This window comes from Gorilla gorilla, chromosome 17 (genome assembly GCF_029281585.2).
Source record: "Gorilla gorilla gorilla isolate KB3781 chromosome 17, NHGRI_mGorGor1-v2.1_pri, whole genome shotgun sequence".
In the NCBI taxonomy this organism is placed as follows: domain Eukaryota; kingdom Metazoa; phylum Chordata; class Mammalia; order Primates; family Hominidae; genus Gorilla; species Gorilla gorilla.
Genome location: NC_073241.2, coordinates 56,240,858 through 56,262,390, shown reverse-complemented (window position 1 = coordinate 56,262,390; position 21,533 = coordinate 56,240,858). Strand labels below are relative to the sequence as shown.

The window sequence follows — 21,533 nt, the reverse complement described above, 5'->3', positions numbered from 1 at the left end:
CTTCACTGTGATTATTTTTTTCTTTGCATCCAAATATCTGTGTGTAAAATTAAGAGGATATTGATGATCAAATATCTACAAAGTTTAGCTGGAAAAACAAATCCTGATTCATTATTGAAAATAAAGCCTTGGCATTCCAAATGTAACCCTATTTCAAGTTTAACAACAAACTGCCACATAGCTTCAGGAAGCTCTCTAACCTTTTCCTATCCTTGTATTCTCAGTTAGATAAGGATGATGACAAACAACTAAATTAATTTATCACATGGCCAGAAGAATGATTTTGAATTCTTTGAGAAAAGTACACTATGGTTGTATTTGTGTTCTCTCACTTGAGTGTGAGCTCTACCTGGCTCAGTGCTGTGTGAAGCCCTCCAACCCTCAGGATAAGGATCAGTGAAATGCCAATTTTTTAAAAAATTAAATTTTCATCAAAGCTCTAGACCTATTCACTTATTATGATGTTTATGCCAAGTTTCAAGAGGTAAAACATGCTTCACCACAAAAAACGATGATCAGAATAAGTTATGGAATGAAAGGCAAAGATCCTATTTTATTCGATTATCTAAATTAAGTCTTAATTCTTTTTCAATCTTGTAAACACAATATAAGAACAGATATACTGGATGTGAGGTTTAAACTCATTAATTTTAGTGGCTCTGGCCAAACCCAATTAATTTCTGTTTGTGAAGCAATCCCCATTGTTGGGGTTTCAAGTTATTTTCACAGTTAACCATGGAAGAATATGCATAGCTATTCAGTACATGATCTTGTAGCTAGTCAGTCAGTCTATATTGATTGTATGGACTGAGCCCAACATCCTACATATTTATTATGTACAAATATGCAGAAAAATAACAATGATTTAAAAGATATAGTTAAAGCCTTTAAAGAGCTATATACTATATTACTATTATTGAGAGGTGGGAGAGGATACTTTTCCTTAGGAGACAATTCAAAAGATAAAAAATAAATTGTATTTATTTCCCTATCATTTAATCGATGCTTAAAGAAATAGCTCTTTCAAAAACTTAGGTTAATTCAATATATATGCATAAGACTAAACTAGTTTCAGAGAAGTTAAAAAGAGGAACCAGACTGGATCATCCTAGTGTTCAATAAGTTTACTATAGTGGGGGAGAACGGCATTTATCTAACTAGTATACTTCCATCCATGATGTGTGGAGGGACAAACTAGACCAGGGAAGAATTACCAATACCTGAGTGTACTCTCATTGTAATGCCCTAATATCAGGTTTCCAGACATCCTTAAGAAATTGCCAGATTTGCACAACCTTCATATTTAAGCCATCATGGAGATGGAGGAAAGAGCCTATCATGTCCACATTTTTTAAGGAAATGACTTCATTGTTATAAGTCAGATAGCTTAAAAGCAATATTTGATGAGAACAATCTCTCATACAATCAATAAGCAACTTACCAGAATATTGTAGGATATAAAGAAGCAGATTTTTTGAATAACCAGTTTTTCCACACCAATTTAACTTCCTTCCTTGATTCAGTGACAGCCTGCATAAATAATGATAATATGCTAGAAATAATCAATTTTGTGTGGAGGAAGATTTTGTTCTAGTCTAAACAATATTCTTATCACTAAGCCATGATAGTGTGACCTTAATCATGCTACCATTACCTGGGTGAACAGGTAAATATAGAGTTGCAATTACAATAAATTGGGTGGGAGCAATGCATCACATATCCAGGTCCAGCCCCTGGGGATCAGTTGTACTGAAGGACCTGTGACTTACTGATGAGCTATATGACTCATAAATACCTGCCTCCAAAATGCAGATATTACTAAATCAAGTAGAATGGCCAGTACCTTACACCAGGAAGTTCATAACAAGACAATTAAAAACGCCCTTGGATATATGCTTTAAATGATTCTAAAAACAGAATAGCATATCATTGATGCAAGTGTAAACTGGTATTTTTTGGCACACGTGAAATTTGCTAAAAAATAACTTAAAAGACAAGTGCCAATAAGATTTTTATCTCAATTAGGGTTAGCAAAGCAATATTATAAATGAGTCACACTGAGACTAGGTGATTTAAATGAGGCAGGCTAGCAGGACAGACAATCCTACCATTGCTTAAGCCACACCATCCTTTAGTGCTCATTCAAGTTTTAGTCAACATATGTTGAAAGATATTTTTTAAAAGGCATGCAGAGAGCAAAACATTACATATAGATTTATAAAATACAGAATAGACTATATATTAATATATAATATATGTAAATGTATTATATAATATATATTTCATTATAGTGATATATTATATAAAATATATGGTATGACATATAGTATATATGTTATAATATGTTGTATTATACATATTATATATATACATACATATATATATAATGTTTTAAAGGAAAGAAATGGAACCATGTAACCCAAAAAGCCAAAAACTAAGTAGTCATATAATTACATTCTTACTGTTCTGTAAGATTGTTCTCAGAAGGATCTGAGGCTCTCCTCTCCCCATAGGTGACTAGGCCAGAAGAAATATACCATGTTACAATAGGCCAACTTCATCTGGCAGAAAGATGCCCTTGGTAATCACCATGAAAAATCACCGGTTCAAGGAAAACCTTAATATTTCTTTCTTATAGCTGTTTACTACAGAATAAACTATCATTCGTTCTGGATAATTTAAATATCCGTGGGGTTGCTGCCTCAGAGCCCTCTTTTTTATCCTAGCTTTCTGTTCATTTACTCTTCCAAGCTTCCCAAACTAAGGCATCCAATAGTGGGCCACTAATACTCAATGCCAGGAGCTGTACATGGCATCTCTATCTCAATTTCACCCAAAGACATCGAGCCCAAGTACTCAATTTTACACAAAGATTTTATTAATAAATGAAAATATTGTATATTAGCACATTGATCTGTTATGGGGTGGAATGCTGAGAATCAAAGGAAATTGTCTTCCTTGTGATGGTCATTTTCCAATGCTACCCACCCCCCAGTCCCTGGCTCCATTTCCCTGCCACAAAGAGTACAGGCTCAAAGCCCAGGCTTTTCTATACCAAATTTTCATGGTAATGCCAGGTTTCCTAATAAGTGACACCAAGCTTAATCAGGCCAGAAACACAGGGGATGACACATTTTATTTCATGACCCTCTCCCTTCCCATCATTTTCCTTGTTACAAATGAAATATGAGAGGCTTTGAGGCATCTTTGTGTAGAAAGTTTTATAAATGTCTTTGGATGTGATGGTAATATATGAATTTCTTTCCTCTTCTTTTTCAGGATGGGGACCAGTGAAGTACTTGCGGCCTGTACCCAGAATCAGTGAGTAACTTCCTCATGATGTTTGAATCTTGGGTAGTTATAGATAAGCAGAGCAACAACTAGAATATCTGAAAACCTCAGAGTGTGGCTTTTAAGCACCTATTCTGCTGATGATAGCCATCCCTAGGAAGCACAGCCTAGGTGGCATTTTTGGAGTGCATAAAGTCTTGGAGAGTGGGGAGAAAAAGCAAGCAAACCATGATCCTTGTCCTCAAGGGATTTACAAAGGAAACTAAAGGCTCTGAAGACTGATTTCAGTTATATATAGGATGGTGTTTACCTTATTTGAAAAAGTTTACATATTTTTCTATTTTTATTTTAAAAGTACTTAACACTTTCCTGGCACATTGCACTATAGTCTATTTTTTAAAGTGTCTTCCTCTATGAATAGAGTAAAACCTCATTAATTCAGATACTGCTAATACACAATGCTTGAGAATTTGATCTAGACTAAACTGAAATTTAGCTTTGAATTTTCTGCAAGGAATGGATTTGCTAAGTGAAATGGAATATTTGTGACCCATGTAAAAAGAATACATTGTTTTCATGGCTTTGGCATACAGTGGTCTTTAGGCAAAAAGATTCAGCTGTAAAATAAAGATTATTAAGATCATGAAGTAGATATCCCCTTAGACAGACTTTATTGGCAGGTAATAGTATTGAAAGTAATAAATTCTGACTTCCATAATTCAGGCTAGATCTTCCTCTCCTCCTTTCCAAACTAATTATTCTAATCTAATGAGGTTTACTATTGTGTAACATGTGGATGGAAGCATTTAGTAATAGGAGATGATCAATTCCTATTATCTTAAAAATTTATAAATATAAATTCTAATTTTGGGATGCATATCTGTAATGTTGATCACCTAGATGACAGTAGTATGTTTACTTTACAAGAAAAAAAAGATATATTATTCCATTTTCTTTTTCATGATCTCACATGGCAGGTAACATTTTTTTTCATTTAAAACTCAACATTTTTGCAAAGCAAGCAAGTCAGATTCCTAGGGCAATAGCAAAGATTTGAGGTGAGGGAAAAAAACAAAATCAGACCATGCCCTCCTAGGGGTATGTTGAAAAATCGGAGTAGTAACTGAGTCACCATGCATCCATTTATTCCTTTATTCATTCAATAAACACTTAGCCAAGGGCCATGCTTATTGCATCAAGGGATGTAGAGATAAATAAAATTCTCTTTTTGTCTTCACTTTACTGGTAGCCCATAAGTTGAGACACAGATGGAGACAAGTGATTTTCTCATGTGATAAGCAATGTGTTATCCCAAAAAACAAAGTACTTTGGGAATGCACAGAATACACTGTTAAATCTAACAGGAAGAGTTGGGGAAATATTCAGTAACAGTTATCACGCTTGAACTGATTCTTTAAAGAATGAATGGAATTTCTACAAGTAGAGAAAGGGAAGGGCAGCATTTCAGGCAGTACAAGCAAAAGCATGGAGACATCAAAGCACATGTATTGCCCAAGTAAAACAACGTAGACTTAGAGTTAGTTGTATAGAGCTGAGGGAATGTGGGAGTAGTGTATGGTCTATACATAAAGGTATATTACCAAGAAAAGATACCCTTTAAGTGGTCGAAAACAATAATTGGAGTTTAGAGAAAGAAAGATTTGAGAGTCTTTTGCATAAAGAGTTGAAATGTGAAGAAATGGAAATGAATAAGATCATTCAAGGGCACAGGAGAGAACTTTTAGGAACACAGGATAGAATCAACTTCTTCCTGAGACAGGAGAAAAGGATGAGTGGGGAAAAACTAAGATGAGTTTAAAGATGGATATAAAGAAATTTGAGAGAGTTTATGCCTGAAAGCTTCCATTTTCTTGCCACTATACTGTGAATAAACATGGGATGTAGAATAGGAGGACACAAGTTCGAAACTCAATTCAGCCACCCATGAACAATGCAACATGGGTAGGTCACATAACCCCTCTAAATTTCCATTTTACCATCTGTGAAATGGAGATAATAATAACATGCAATTCATAGGTCAGAGAACTTCATAACACATGTGGAGGCATTTTATAAACTATAATGCACTTGGCCAGAACACATGCTGGGTGACCTCACTGAGCTCTTGTTTATAAAACAGGGACAAGCTGGGCATAGGGGCATGTGCCTGTCATCCCAGCTACTCAGGAGGCTAAAGTAGGGGATTGCTTGAGGCCAAGAGTTCAAGATTGTAGTGTGTGATGATTATTGTACCTGTAAGCAGCCACTGCAGTCCACTCTGTGCAACACAGTGAGACCCTATCTCTAAAAAATCAAATAAAATAAGGACAACAGCGCATAGCTTACACGGGTTACTGAGAGCATTAAAGATATGTTATCCACCATGTGTGCTGTATAGATGGGAACCACTGGGTTACTGTCTTCTGTGAGTAAGAGCTTGTCTCTGGGGAAAGAGGAAAAAATTCTGCAATGGGGAAGCAAGACAAGAAAGAGACATGGAAAAATATTTTTGAGTGGAATTAAAAGCCCATCCTGAAAACATGAGTTTGCAGGTACAGCCACACCTGTGTACTCTGGAGCAATCAAAATGAATGAATTGATGGTCTGGGGTTGGGGTAGATCAAAGCAGGTATACTAGTGGCTGAGAGCAAGTGCCATTGAGGGGACAATTGGAAACGTTGGCCAGTGCAGATCTCAGAAGTTTAGAGGCCCTGTTCTCTGGCCTCAGCATTAGTTTGACAGAATGGCGCCCTTTCTATTCAGAGTCCGCAGCCTGTGATCCTGTGATTTGTTGTTGTCAAGTAAGTGAGTGGCTTGTGCAAAGGACTGAGCAGCCAGATGCCTCCAAGGTTATATGCTGTCACCATCAGCTAACCTCCAGCCCTGACGCTACTGCTCAGATTTAGGACAGTGGCCAGCCAGACCCCTGCCTGACCCTCCTACCCTCTCACCTCCCACCCTTGTCTCACATCCCAACTGCAGCCTATTCCCAGCCTCCCCTTTCACTTGAACTTTCATTCTTCCCTAGCACATAAGGTAATAAAAAAGCTGTCCACCTCGTCTGAAATAGAAAGGTAAAGTTTCAGCTAACTATTAATAAAAAGGAGCCAGACTGCATGCTACCTGCCCCTCGCACCTTTAGCACCAAGTCTAAACCTCATTCCAGAATTTGCTGGTTGCAACAGGCAAGATTGCACTTCCTCCCACACTTGGAAGTGAGTTATCTCACCATCCACTAGGAAAATGTTCAGTGTCCTCTTAAAATGTTTAGTGAGCCTTGGGGACCCCAAGAGAGAGCTGCCAAGATCTTTCTTGATAGTTACTAAACTTACCTCCGAGAGGGATTTGAATTGTTAGAGCTTTCATCCTCAATTTGCCAAATGGCAGTAATAAAGGAAATATAGGCTATATCTTGCACGTTATTGACTCCTATTTTAATTAATATAAGACACATTCCTCATTTGGGAGCATGGTTGATTCCCTCAGTCAATGGCTATTCATTAAGGATATATCAAATGCAAAGTGCTAGCTCCTAGTCAAGATCTTTGGAGATAATGAATATAAACATCTCCCATGAATAACATTTGAAACATCTGGGAAAAACTATCCAATTGGACAAAATTCCAGGCACCTGTGAAAAGACAGCTCCAAAGACTCATTAGGGGTTGAGAGACCCAGAGCATTTTCTTCTCTCTTCTCAGCCTTGGCTCCCAAAGCCCACTCTTCTGTGACTTCCAACATGAATCACGTGAAATTCACTTCCAAGCACCTTGCTTCCTGTACATTTCTTTCGGTCCACTGTGGTAACCTGCTAATGTGGAGATTGCCCCATGGCACATTACTACCCTCAACCCCACAGGTGGGACTTCCCTACACAGCATGAACCACACTGAAGTGCAGCCCTGCCTTTCCCAGGGTAGGAAGCACCAAGTAATGTGTCTCCTAATATGGTTTCAGACAGGGTACTCTCTCCCATTCTACAAATGCACATCAGTCCTTTCTCCAAGGTGCTTTAATCTCCTAGTGTCATGCCAGACACCCACCCCCGCCAGTACCCTCTACAACTCCCATTTTATTTCTGCCTGGTTTGTACCCAGTTGTCTGCTCAAGAAAGCAACTCACCACTCATTAAAAACAAATGCAAAGACAAGTATCTATTCATTTTATTTCTTTGACCCTAATTACACCCTCCTTATATTTCCTCCTGTAATCAACATGTCTCCCATTTCTGGGTTCTTTGTGTATGTTCTTTTTCACTCTTGTTTCTATCCTTTACATATCTCACAGATTTTAGTAATCCTTGGAATATGGTCTTTTAGTTTATTTCCCACTTAGAACACAAGACTCACATCCATTCAGTGGCAAAGCCAACATTAGGGACAGGTGTGCAGTGGCACGTCATTAACATGTTTTTCTCTTTTTTTTTTTTTTTTTTTTTTGCCAGGTAGTGAAACAGTGGTCAATTTGGACCAATTCTGTGAGTCCTTGACAGCAAGAATATAACCCAGACTAGCATCTCCGATTTGGAGATCTCGATATAGTTCAAAGCAGAATCTAAAACTTGACTCTTCTGACTCTGACTCCTTTACGTCTCTAGGCCTCCATTTACAGGAACTGAAAGAAAATACTTTTCCTCTATTTTGTAAGTGGAGAGTAATTCAAAATCATTTCTTAGGGTCATTGAACTGAGAAATGTTCCTTGGAATTTCATGAAGAATATCTTGAGGCAGGGTTTATGTACCAGCAAAAGGATACACATATTCAAGGGTAATACCTTTTTACATATTGATAGCATACTCTCTCTCGGAGTAGAGGGCTGCTTTTGTGCCAAACTGCAGTGCCGTGTGATTTTAAAGCTAGAGTTAATCCTTGCAGGCTACTGTGGGTCCACAAACCGGCACTTGGTGCCCTAGAGCTTTGCATTTGGTAGGCATGTTCTCCTGGGCACGGGTCCTGAAATGGACTATTGTTTACCTGTACTCAGTGTCTTTGCCCTCATTTGGCAAAGGGAGGGAGGTACATTGTATTCACAAGCACTGCAGATTGCAGAGATACAGTTCCCAAACATAAGTCAAGACTCCAGCCCAGCACGGGGAGTGGCTCAGGGTATTTTCTGGGGCACACATTGCTAGCTCCTCTGCACTCAGTTTCTCCGGAGAATGAGACAAATTGAGAAGAAGGTGCTATGGTGTTAGAATCAAGGGTGTGGTTGTCACGAAGGTTAGAGGGTAAAGAGGGCCGGTACCCATCTCATAAGTGTCCATATCTGGCAGGCCCATTCTCCTGCTCTCTCTCCTGCTTGCTTGGGGGCATGTTTCCCACCGTCAGCCTGAACATTCTTTTCTGTAAATCCAGGATTACCAAAGTTGGCAGGAAAGGATAGTTAGAGACTTTTCTGCAGACTTCCTAAGCTTTTGTGAGAATTAAGCCTTACAAATCTTATAAGAATTGATGAACATGATGATATTTTTTAAAATTCAGCATAAATCTTCAGATTCGTAGCCTAACAATCTCAACTGAAAAGCCCTTATCCTGCAGGGGAAAGAAAAAGTACTGTTTGCCAGCCTTATCTACTGTCAGACCAAGCCTCGATTTTCCAACAGTTTGTACCTTCTGCACACACTGGGGCTGTCCTTCTCACATATATAAAAATAAACTGTGAAGTTGTTGGGTTTTTTTCTTTTGTAGGGAAAGGGCTGTGTATGATTATTCTTGTATGAAAATAATTAGCAAAGAAAAAGTGGCACCCTGCAGTTAATTTAGCTATTCTCTTAAATATTTTCCTGGTACCTGAATTACATGAACATAATATTCTAATAAGCTGATCAGCAAGTATTTTTCTCCTTCTCATTGAGGTTCGGAGTAATCTAAAGGGTCAAGGTTTTCAATCTTTTTCTCTTGCATTAAAATGATCTGTCATTTCCATCATGACAACACTCAAAAGTCCATTTTTGGGGCCTTGTTAAAGTGCCCCGTAGATAATTCAGCGGTGATGGAGATGGAGCTCTTCTCAAAGTGTAACTACTCCCCTTGCTGGCATAGTGTAGCAATGACATTCATCTCTGAAAATTTGATCTTGATTCTGGACAAGGCTTTTTGGTTTTGGTTTTCGTAATTCTTTATGTTTTTGAACTTCACAATAAATTGAGGCTTAATCTAAGGAAACTGGATGCATTAATGTTGTCATCATACTTGATAAACTAAGTTGATAAATTTATAAAATACAAGAATTCTAAAAATGTTTCACATGCCTAGAAAGTAGGGAAATATTCCAAACAGTGTTCAGTAATACAATTTTAAACAAAATAATAGAATCTCTTAATTTTAAAATTGATGTATAATTTACAATAAAATGCACAGATCTTAAGTATTCTCTCATTCCAGTAAGTTTTGAGAATTATATACACCTGTATACCAGCCACCTAAAATAAGGTATTGAATCTCACACCCTAAATAGTTTTCTCTTTGCCCTTTCCAGTCAATTCCAATTCAAAACCTCATCACCTACCTCCCTACCCTTCTTCTACCTTCTCTCTACTTCCCAGGAAACCACTTCTTACGTATTTCACCATAGTTTAGTTTGGCCTATTCTTGGACTTAATATAAATGGAATCACACAGCATGTACTTTGTAAAGGCCCCTTTCACATGCCATAATATTTTTGAGATCGTTGCATATATCAATCATTCACCCCTTTTTTATTGATGTGTGATATTCTACTGTATGACTACATTACAAATTACTTATCCATTATCTTGTTTTTGACATTTGGATTGTTTCTAGTTTGAGGCTATTATGAATAGGACTGCTATGGACATTTTTGCACAGATCTGTTTGTGAATATGATGTTCTTTGACTTATGTTGGGGTTATGTCCCAAGAAGCCCATCGTAAGTCAGAAATATCGTTATGTTGAAAATGCATTTAATACCCCAATAATTTGTGATTAACCGTAAATTTTCCAGTGTCTCCTTGGTTTACTCTCTTTTTTCTGAGAAATATAAAGTAGAAATAGAAATTTGAGTGTTTTGAAAATTGTCAGGCTTGAAGTACTAGAAAAACTCAGTGTGAGGTTTGAATGTCCCATGTATGATAATGACTTTAGATAATGATCTTTATATCACAAGTGATTTTATAGCATTATTCACTGTCTTTCAGCAAGGACTTCAGTTCCAGGGAGGCAGAACATATGATTTCTGTTCTTTATCCTCACCTTTGCAGCGAGAGGATGATGGCAAATTATGAAACTCTCCTAATAATATTATGTATTGCATACAGTGATTTAATACTGTAAATCAGTATTTAAATAAAGTCTTTAATATCATACGTGCATACTATATCTGTCATCATAGATGTATACACACACACAACTATAGAAAGAGAGATTGATGTAGGTATAGATATATAAAACATCCTCATCACCTTTATTAAGATAATGTTCTAACACAACCTAGAGCTTAGGAAAGCTCTAACACTATTTCCTTTGATTAGTGTTTATTGACCCATATTGTGCTAGGCGCTGGATATACAGTGGTGAGCAAACGTCCAGGTACCTGAACTCCGGGAGCTTACTGTCTGAGGGGAGAGTTAATCAAGTAAACAAAGGTACAGTTTTTGATTTTGTGAGATTTTCTGCAGGGAAGCAACAGAGTGCTATAAAGACAGGAACAGGGGCCTGCCTGTGCAGGTGGCATCTAATCACAGACTTAGATCAAGGGGGATCCAGCCATGTAACCAGTGGAGAAGAGCACTCTGTGCAGGAAAAGCAGCAAAGGTGAAATCCTTAGGCAGGTAAAAGCCACGTGTTCTAGGCCAAGGTAACAGTAGAGGAGAGAAACAGGTAGAGTGAGGTAGGAAAGAGGCGGTGGTGAGCATGCTGGTCATGCTCAGGGGTGATAGCAATGCAGACTGCTCTGCCTTTCAGCAGCTTATAAGCCAAGCCACACTCCTTACAAAAGAAGCATGAGGTGTATATAGCCATAATAAGCCAAAATTAATGCTTTTGTTTAGAGTGCCCAAAAAGTAACTTACATTTATAAGTGGTGACTGATAGCCCATGGCCGGGATGAGCAGGGTCAGAATTCTCAAGACAGGAGGTCTACAGAATAGTGAGACAGAAAGGGGGATGCTCACCAAGTGGGTTTGAATTTAGGATCCACATCAGGTACATGTGCATGCATATACTGAAGAAGTTTGTAGAAGGCCACGCGTCACATGATTAGGCTGAAGCAAAGTCTTGAAATAATATCCAGGACTTAGATTGAGACCTTGCGAGGGACCCAAATCTCACATACACCATCAATCTGAAGCAGGTAATATGGACTGCAGAGAAACAAGAAGCAGAGAATTCTACTAAAAATGGTTTTAAAGAATTCATAGAAATGATGCAGAGTGATAAAGGAAAAGAAGGCCTGAAACCATGTGTGGAATCCTCTACCCTTTGGTCAGCCTAGTCTATTGGAGTATAGGAGCCCCTACATAACCCTCTCTGACTTTTGAATTTTTCAAGCCATTATTTCCTGCTATTAGGAAGTATGTACACACATGCTAGCACGTATCCCTCCACACAGAGTCACCAGGAGAGGCAGGGGTCTGTGTGACTGGACGCTCCCAACAAAGCTGGGGGCAGGCAGATGGATGAGCTGGGTGCAGAGTCAAAGTCAGTGTCCCCTCCTTGATTCCATGCCCTACACTGGCCAGGCAGCATTTGCTCTCCTCTTCTCAGGTCCCTTCCCCTCACACTCTCCGAAGGATGTGCAAGTGCCTGCACACACACACACATACATGCACACACACACACACACACACACCCCCAACTGCCTCTCTGGTGATCATTTAAACTTTGGAAAATAAAAAGTATGTTTCTTTACACTGAAAAATTGGAGAAATGTGCCAGGATGTCTAATCATGGGGCATGAAATTCCAGGCCGTTGAGCTTGCAGCATAGCCAGAATGCACCAGCTACAAGAATATCTCAGCAGAAAACTCTAGGAATTTTAATACTTTTTTTTTGAGCTTTGGGATCACATTAGATATCTGCAAATGACCATAAATAAAACCTAGTTTTAGGAAGAGGCTCAAATGGAAACAAGTATTCATGAAGTAAATCATTAACTTCATAGGTGGAGTCAAAAGACTAAAAATGTAGAAATGAATGAGTAAGGAATGCAGGGCAGAGTCCTTGGTGACCCCCACTAAAGATTGATAAAGAAATAAGAAAAAAGAGACAATAGAAAAGAGAGAGGCCCTAAAAGATGACAAAAACTGCGAAAGCAAAAAAAGAAGAGTATCACAGAAATAAAGGTCAAGAAAATGTCTAGAATGTGTTGTGAATAGTGTTTACTACAATTGAGAAATCTACCAGATGTAAACCAGAAAAATTCCCCCTTTTCTGGGGGAATGTGTACACAGAAAATATTTTTCAATCAATCACTGTTCAATTTAAATGTTTTTTTCAGGAGGTGGACTTTATTTCTTATATAAATCCTCTAGTTTTTGATTCGCTGCTTTCAAAATCTAGAAGTAAATCTGTAGTTAAGCTTGGCTGTTTTCTAATGGAGCAGTTTGAGGGGCTCTTACAATATAAAATATATGTTTGTTGAGTTGGTTGCAAAAACATTCATTTTAACAGATCTGTAATTCTTTAAAAGGTTTTCCATTCATTGTATTAGATATTTTTTCATACCTCCTGAGGCTAAATTCAGCTAGTTGATATCAACATGGAATTGGAACATAGGAGCATAGAACTAATTTACTCATTTGACTTTTAAATTAGTTTTGTGTGTGTGTGTGTTAACTAAAATTGAAATGTTTCGATTATGAGTAATGCCAAGATGAACTGGTACACTCCATTGACTTTAATGAAGTGCACATGTTCTTGTAGGCTTGTGAATGAGGGCCTGGTTGCAGAGTTCTTGAATCTTGTTATTTAATATTTGTTGCACTCACATATTTTATTTATGATAATACCACAATCATAGCTTTTTAATTTCATTAATACAATTGAACTTAAATTTTATTTATCAACTTTTCCAAAGGGTTGATGTTACCAAAGGTGTGCCCAACCTACTTTTACATAAAAGAAAGAGCTGGCAATCAATTTATTAAATTCAAATTAGTTTACATTTTCTACATTAATATTATTTGAAAGGCACTGTGTCAAGACATTAATTTTCAAGAAATAAATGATCATCTAGGAAATTCTAGGTAATTAGAACTTTAAAATGAAATTTTTGATTTTCTGTGACATAACAAAATGTGTATAATAAGTTAAATACAAAACAACACCTGCTGCTAATATATGCAAAAGAGAGAAGCAACTAGGAAAATTCTCAATAATGATATTAATTGCACAGTACCTTGAGTAAGGCTCTGCTAATTTTTTTAAGTCAAGGAGTCCTTTCTTGAATTAAATCTTTAGAAGTTGTTAGAAGAGTAAAATATGCTCAGATACTCATAAGTGTATTTGAATTTCATGTCATGGATCAGGGCCTCGGGCTCAAGCTTTGGCTTTCTTGTTTGTTTAATTATTTTTCCTAATTTTTTCATGCCAAATGATCAATCAAATTATAAAAGAATATTTAAATTAACAACTGTTCACTCAATAGTAGAAAGGTAAATGACATAATAATTCATGAATCTGCCAATGTTGTGTGTAAAGGGCTCTGAAATGGACAATACATTCAGCGCATGTAACATGCTCTGAAAATTAGCTATTGCTATTACATGCACAGACTTGGCAAATATTATGCACCACACAAGTTCATGGAATGAGAAACTTTGGATACCACTTCACTTGTTGCTATTGGATATACTGCATGTGTCATGAAAGTCATTACTAGTTGAATCGTATGATCCTTTATTTCATAAATGACAGAGTTTGAGTGGCCCTACCCAAGCTCATACAGTAATGAAAGAATTAGATCTGGAAGGCAGGACTCCACTGTACCAGTTTGACAGAGGTATATGACAGAGGTGACACTGTACACTATAGGGGTAGCCTAACATTTTGCACACTGTTAGGCCACAGTATGTAAAATTAGATCCTATGTACAGTGTATTAAATTAGATATAATTTAATATCCAGTTTCATAGTTTACATTTGTTGACAGATGGCCACTAGCTATAATTTTTAGCCGCATGTCCAAAACTATTGAGAATTAAATTGACTTATAATTACTGTACCTTTTGTTTTATTTTGGACTCTGAACTTGGAAATATATCACCTGGAGTAGAGTTCTAAGTTCACTACATCCTGTCTGTGTGATTTGGGAAAACTTGTTCTACCTTGCTGAACTGCAAGCATTTGTCTTTTTTGTTTGTTTGTTTATAGTTTCCATTTCCATGCCAAAGTGCTCTGTAAACTGTAAAGAACTACAGTTAACCCTGGGAACAACATGGGTTTAAACTGTATGGATCCAATTATATGTGAATTTTCCTCTGCCTCGTCCACCCCTGAGATAGCAAGACCAACTCCTTCTCTTCCTCTCCTCCTCTACCTATTCAATGTGAAGACAAGGATGAAGATCTTTATGAGATCCACTTCCACTTAATGAATAGTGAACATATTTTCTCTTTCTTATGATTTTCTTAAAAATATTTTCTTTTCTCTAGCTTACTTTATTGTAAAAATACAGTATATAACATAGATAACATTAAAATATATGTTAATCGACTATGTGATCAGTAAGGCTTTTAGTCTACGATAGGCTATCAGTAGTTAAATTTTGGGGGAGTCAAAAGTTATACTCAGATTTTTGATGGCACAGGGGGGTTGGCTCCCCCCTAAACCCTGTATTGTTCAAGGGTCAACAGTACATAAATTATAATTAACAAATAGGAATGTACTTATGTATTTGTCAGTTTATGGACTTGGGGGCATACTACTGGCATCAAGAGTCTGGGCAGATGCACGCCTCCCCTTTCCCCAGTATCATGTAGAAAGGCTTGCATGGACCAAAGCACAACTAGATACATGTGGGCCTGTGCACCAAAAGAGGAGGAGCTTGCTTCCATGTTGCAAAGGGCAAAGGCAAAGGTGGTCTTGACAGTAGAAGGCAAGCAATCTAAACTTCGGATCCAGTGTGCAGGGAATTGTCAGGAATCACCAGCAGCCAGCACCTGCTGGCCTTGTGGGAACTCTCCTGAAGAGGAGAAACTGGGAAGCAGAAGCCGTGAGTCTAGCTCATTGCCTGGCACTCTAGAGAGAAGCCCAGCTCACTCACTGGTATATTCCAGTCTCCTTGAGACTGAGAGTTTGGAACCTTTTTAAGTAAAATAAATAGATACAATAGACAGCTGAGCAATTCAAGTTCAAAGGCTCCCTGAACTTATTTCTATTGTCTTCTCTTAAAAGATCTCCCCTTTTCAATGTCCACCCCTGTTCTGGGTAGCCACTCTAGTTTCCTGGTGGGATTTCCTCATTCTAGCAGCCTTCATTCTGCTAACCCTGACTTGGCCCCTCAACAAGTGATTTACTGCATGGTGCTGCTCTTGTCTGTTTTTTTCCCCAGCCTGAGAATGGTTCAAAGTTTTCTTCATGGGGCCCTGGCTCTTCTATTCTGCCTGGGCGGCATCCCTTACCTTCCACTCACGGCCCTGCACTCAGGGCATTGGTGTGCCTGATTCTATGAACTGTTTGAAGCATGTCTGTTTACACCAATGAGCACTCTCTGCTCTGTTAAAATAATTCCTGCATTCACCAAGAGAAAATGAAAGCCACTTCAGTGGTGTTTTATTATAGGAATTTAAATAAATTAATGCATATGATTATAGGCTTGCTATTTTGTCATTCTTTTTTGACTTTATTACTACATTGTCCAGGCCAGACTTCCATGTCACTAATTACCCAAAAAGACCCGGAGATAAATCTTCCTGTGGCTTCAAGTCCTCCTTATTGTTAATCTCCATGTCAGGGCTTCTCAAGCTTGGCTGCATATCAGAAATCACCAGGAGCCTTTACAATATCTGAATACCTGGTTCCACCCCAAGAGCCCTGGCCTCAGCAGACCTGTCACTCCTCAGCCACTGCCTACCTGAGGATGGTCTGCTGAGTGTATTCACTGCCCTCTCTTTCCTTTCCCCACCCATCTGCCCTTGAGACAGCTCATGGCCATAATTCCTGCAAGTGACTATAGCTTCTGCAGCTGGTGTCCTGAGCCCGTTAGAAACAGTCCCGATCAGGAAATTCCCAATCAGATATCAAGATGGGGCTTCCCATCATCCCTTGAGACATTTCTGCTGATGCCAAAATACACAGTAATGATAGGTACTAATTCTTGAGTACGATGAGAGATGGGAACTCTCTCTCGTTCAATCCTCAGATCAACTCTGTATCAAAGACATTATTATCTTCATGTTGTATATGAGAAACCCAAGGTTCAGAGCAGTTTCATTCCCCATCCACAGCCCCACAGGAAGTAGAGGAGGAGTTAGGATACAAGTTCGAGGCTGTAGGGCAGCAGACCTCACACTCCTCCCATTGCACTTGCCTTGTCTCTGTCCTGGTGGAACATCAGATCACTTGAGTTGACTGTAAGACAACAACTGTCTTGATTTCACCCTGACAATTACTTCAAGTCATGTAACATTCATGTGTGGCCAATGACTTACAATAGACAAGAACACAGGGAGAGGAGGCTGTTTTTCTCATATGTCACTAAAATTATAATAGTCTAAAAGAAGGAAGTCGAAGTGAGGAAAAAAACATAGACCATGAGAGTGACCTCCCTTAAGTCCCCAGGGCTAAAAGTTAAGAATATGAGATCTCCCTTTCAGCTGTCAAGTATCATTTTGTGATCTTAAATAAATTTACGTCATATGAAAAGAATATGTATCTTCAGACATGTTATAAAGGAGAATGATTCTGAGTATGAGAGAATTATATTTAAGTAAAGAACCTAGTAGAATTAGAAATATTGCAGTCTAAGACTTATAAGGCTTCACAGAAAACTGAGGTTAGAGGGTTAGATATAAGTGAAAACAGTAAAACAAAAGTATTACCTTTTTACTTTTGCTGGTTTAATTTAGAAACTATGCCTTCTGGTTTTACCTCCAAGGTTCATGAAGTGTGTATTTCTGATGCAACCCCAAATAATTTACCATGGATATGATTCTACCAAAGGTAAAAGCAGAAGAAAAGAAAGTCATAAAGTGGATGAGAGGAAGGCTTCTTCACAGTTCAATAATGCCAAAGAACTCAGAAGCTTTGTTTCAGAAGATATGTTTTTTATTTAAAGTGTTTCATGGTACCCTTTTCAACAGAGCCACAGAATAATAAAAGCTTATTTAATTTAATTTTCCACTTCATTACTGCCCAAAGTACAGGACCAAGTGAAGGAATGCCCTCACAGATTGCATGCCATGTGTCAGAAATTTATTACCATACTTACTGGCATTACTTCACCCACCTATCTATAATATTTTAATTCTGAACTGAAAGAAGGGAAATTATACTAAGACCCAGATCTTAGCCTGATGATGACTTGGCAAATTCCATTAGTCCAAAGATCTGTGCTTATTTTTTTTAGTAAAGGATCATGAACAACGAATTCAAATTATCCAGCATTCATTAAGCAATAATGAGTGCAGAACACCATGCTAGAAAAATGAGCATGTAAATGCCTGGCCTCCTCCTAGGAAAGAGTTCTTTGTCATGTTCATAAAAACTCTAAGGTCATTATTTTACAGAATGGGCTCCTCAGGACACACACTTAACCATTGTAGGTTTTGTCATCCATAAAATAGAGTGTAGTCCAGGCTGGAGGGGAGATGAAACTGTCTGTACGATCCTTTTCAACATTAAAGACTTGAGATTCCATGACTGAATCAGAGTTACAGGTTGTTACAAATTGCAACAAAATATTTAAGCAGAATCAACAGGACCCCCTTTCCTCTTTAAGTCCTTGATATACAGTGCAAAAACCCTACCTGAACTATAGAGGTATATTTCTATATGTGTGGGAGAGAAGAGCACAGGACGAGAGTGAGAGCACTCACAAGTGATTCCTTTGGTTTTCAATTCTGAGTTTCGGTATTTTTGACAAAGGAAAGGAAAAAAAAAAAAAACAGAACAGAACCAAAAAAACAAGAACCTGCCGCAATCCTGTCTCAAGATTGAAGGGCCACTGAAGATTCAACTCTCCTGATGATGGCAGAAGAAGGGAATGCCAGTATTCCAGAATACTTCCTGTGAGCCCAGCACTGTGGTAGGTGCTAAAGGAATAAGAAAGCAACCGAGATAGGTAGGGAAAAGAGATAGATACAAGAGGACAGGGGGAGCAGTTGAATGAACGACTGACTCCTAGCCTAGCAAGGAACTCATTTAACACTTTTTGCAATTTATTTTTACTTTTTCCAATTAAGGATTGTCAACTTAAAGAAACATCTGCTCAATACACACTGTTTCAAAGCCAAAAAGATATATTAAGTGGTGGAGAACTACAAACTAGAGAAAGAACTACATTTAAATTGATTGGTTTTAGTATAGCATGCTTAGGAGGGACCAAGTATAAGAGGGGAGATAATGCTTTTCAGATTTATATGTGATATGCTCTCATTTCTAACTACTTGATTGTTGTTATTAATACAAATGCTTGAAAGTACTGCTTGACCATGCTGAAATTACTTCTTTAGTTAGGTCAGTTCTCTGAAGTAACCATTCCATATCTCCCCTAGTTTGAAATTTTATCTCCCAACCCCATCTTCTTCTCCTCTTCAGTGGATGACTTTCATGTTCCAGAGAAGTTAATAGAAGGCACCTGCTGAGATCTATCTCTGATATCTTCACCAGATCTGTATACACCAATATGCTTTGCTCTCATTGTCTTCTCCTTCTCTCCTGTTACAAGGGAGGAGTGGACCCACCTCCTATCAGTGGTGAGTCGTCCCTCCTGTGCTGTGGGTCTCGTTTCTCCGTGTCCTCCCATGAACCTCCCTGATGAGTGACTCACTTTCTCTTCTGGATCTTTAACCTCTTCTCTACTGGATGCTTTCTGTCAGCATTTGCAATGCTCTGTATTCTCCCCCACCAAAAAATAAATCAGTCAGTAAATGATCTTCCTGAATCCTGTATCCCTTTCCAGATACAGCTCTTTTCCTTAGCCATGCATTTCAGAAGAGCTATCTATACCCTTTCCTGTCCCCCCAGACCCTATTTTCTCCATGTTCACCCCAGTCTGGCTCTGTCCCAGCCACTCCACTGATTTGCACTTGTGAATGGTTGATCTCCATGCTGTTAAATTCAGAGGACACTTTATTGTCCATCTGACATGACCTGTCCTAATCTTATTATCCTCTCCTTCTAGAAAAATAGGATTCCCCCTTCCCTTTCTGACTGTTCCTTTTCCATCCCTTTGAGTTTTGTTCTTCTATTGGAATTTTACTCACTGGATTATTCTTGGCTTGGCCTTTTGCTTTTTAATCTATCCTCTTTCCCTCCTACAGTGATTATATCTGCTCTTGTAAGCCAATGTCTCTTCTTCACTTGCTTATCTTCAGAACATGAGAGCCACGTAACCACCTGCCTATTGATATGCCATTAGTGCTACCTGCCTCACCCCTGGCCCTCTTCCAAAATCCCTCAGTTCAGTAAATGTCACCTCCTTGCTCCTGCTGGAAACTTAGGACTGGACACTTTCCCTCTTCTTTAGTCTGCATTTTCAATTAAGGGCTATCTATCAATTTTACCTCCAAAACATATATTGTGCTGGCTGTGTCTTTCTCTCTCAGCCACCATCTCTCACTGACTATGGAAACAGGAGACAGCCATTTTATTAAATAGTTGTAATTGAAAGGGTTACTTAAGCAGAAAATGTCATAAAGAGGTAGCATTGTCAACTATTCACATTTTAGTGAATCCACACTTCAGTGAGTTTCTCCACCATGGAGACTTTGATACCAGAGTGGGGATTGCGCCTGTTGAATCTGGAATTTTAGGAGCTTGAAGTAAGCTCCATGGAATGCCCACACACACATATACACGCACACACACATGCACGTACACATGCTCACATACACACAAGGGGGACTGGAATACGGAAAGCATAATATGTGCTCTCTCCTGCTTTCATGCTGTGTTTGATATTGCCATGAGAGGATCACCATCTCTGCCCATTCACCAGTGTCTAGTTTACCTGCACCAAGGCTGTTCAAATGACCTGGCTTTGCTGGCTTTGACTCAATCTATCTCAGGGAGATTGGACTTTTCTCTGCAGTTTTTATGTGACAGGTTGAACCGAAATAACGTCTAAAAATTGCAGCAATCCCAGAAAGACTGAGAAGCAATCACATAAATCATTTGAATCTGGAATGGTGGAGGAGGCAAGCAAATGTAGTACAAAAAGAGCTGCAACTGCAGATGGGAAATGGGCTTTAGAAACAAACAATTGTTCCAGCTATCTAGGACACTATGAGGATAAACAACTAATGATCTCTGACATCTCAACAACACTTGAAATCAAGTGAATGGAAATTAAATAATTAAACAGGCCAAACAGCATTATAATAAAAATTTATATGGCAGGGAAAACTATTATAGATTCAGTTCATGACCCACACATTGCTGGAGGTTTTCAGAACAATCAAAGTACTTATTTGTATCAAGTTCATTGGAATTGGTGGACTTCTTTCTATGAATATAGCATACCCTCTCCACACCCGGGGTATAAATTTTAGAGAGCTCTGAAAATAGATTCATCAATGGGCACTTGATCCTGACCAAATAAATAAATAAATAAAATTAATAAAGCCTAGAGCAGTGGACCTCCTCTCTTAGGGCACAGACTGAGATCTATTTTTCTGATTACATCAGAGAGAAAATTCCAGTGGCATACCGATCGTTTTAACTTCATGCTAATCAGTTTTCCTTTTAACTAGCTCTGTAAAAAGGTGATGGAAGTAAGACTAGGGCGGTACAGGGAGTGCAAGTGAGAAAAAACACAAATATTTGAAGCTAAAAATTCTGAATAAAGAATTAGAAGTGAGTCTCCTTATGTAGCTATGGGAATATAAATATAATAGACCTAGATTCTCATTCAAAATCAGTTACTAGCCCAGTAGTACCTAACTTTGTTTCCATCCCAGAAGTGGCTAAGAAATTCAACATGCTTACATCAATAATAGTGGCTCAGGGACTGCAAGGGCAGAACTGTTCAAATCTTAAGCTTCTCCTGCCCCTAGTGGAAGAAGAAGGTTCGTAGCTAGGAAGAGCTTCCCCCTCACCCCCAGGAGATGTTGATGCCTCCC

General features: G+C 38.4%; 1 protein-coding gene across 2 annotated transcripts in view; it reads left to right on the top strand.

Annotated features, from left to right (window-relative positions):
* CHST9 (carbohydrate sulfotransferase 9) overlaps positions 1 to 21,533 on the top strand; it is a 272,481-nt gene that overhangs the window by 159,932 nt on the left and 91,016 nt on the right. Inside the window, exon 4 of one of the 2 annotated variants that reach the window (XM_031003596.3) lies at positions 3,280 to 3,321. In XM_031003596.3, coding sequence (XP_030859456.2) covers positions 3,280 to 3,321 — 42 coding nt within the window. Of the gene's footprint in view, positions 1 to 3,274; positions 3,322 to 21,533 lie in introns of those variants that run through there. The other variant, XM_055368366.2, reaches the window with a different exon arrangement.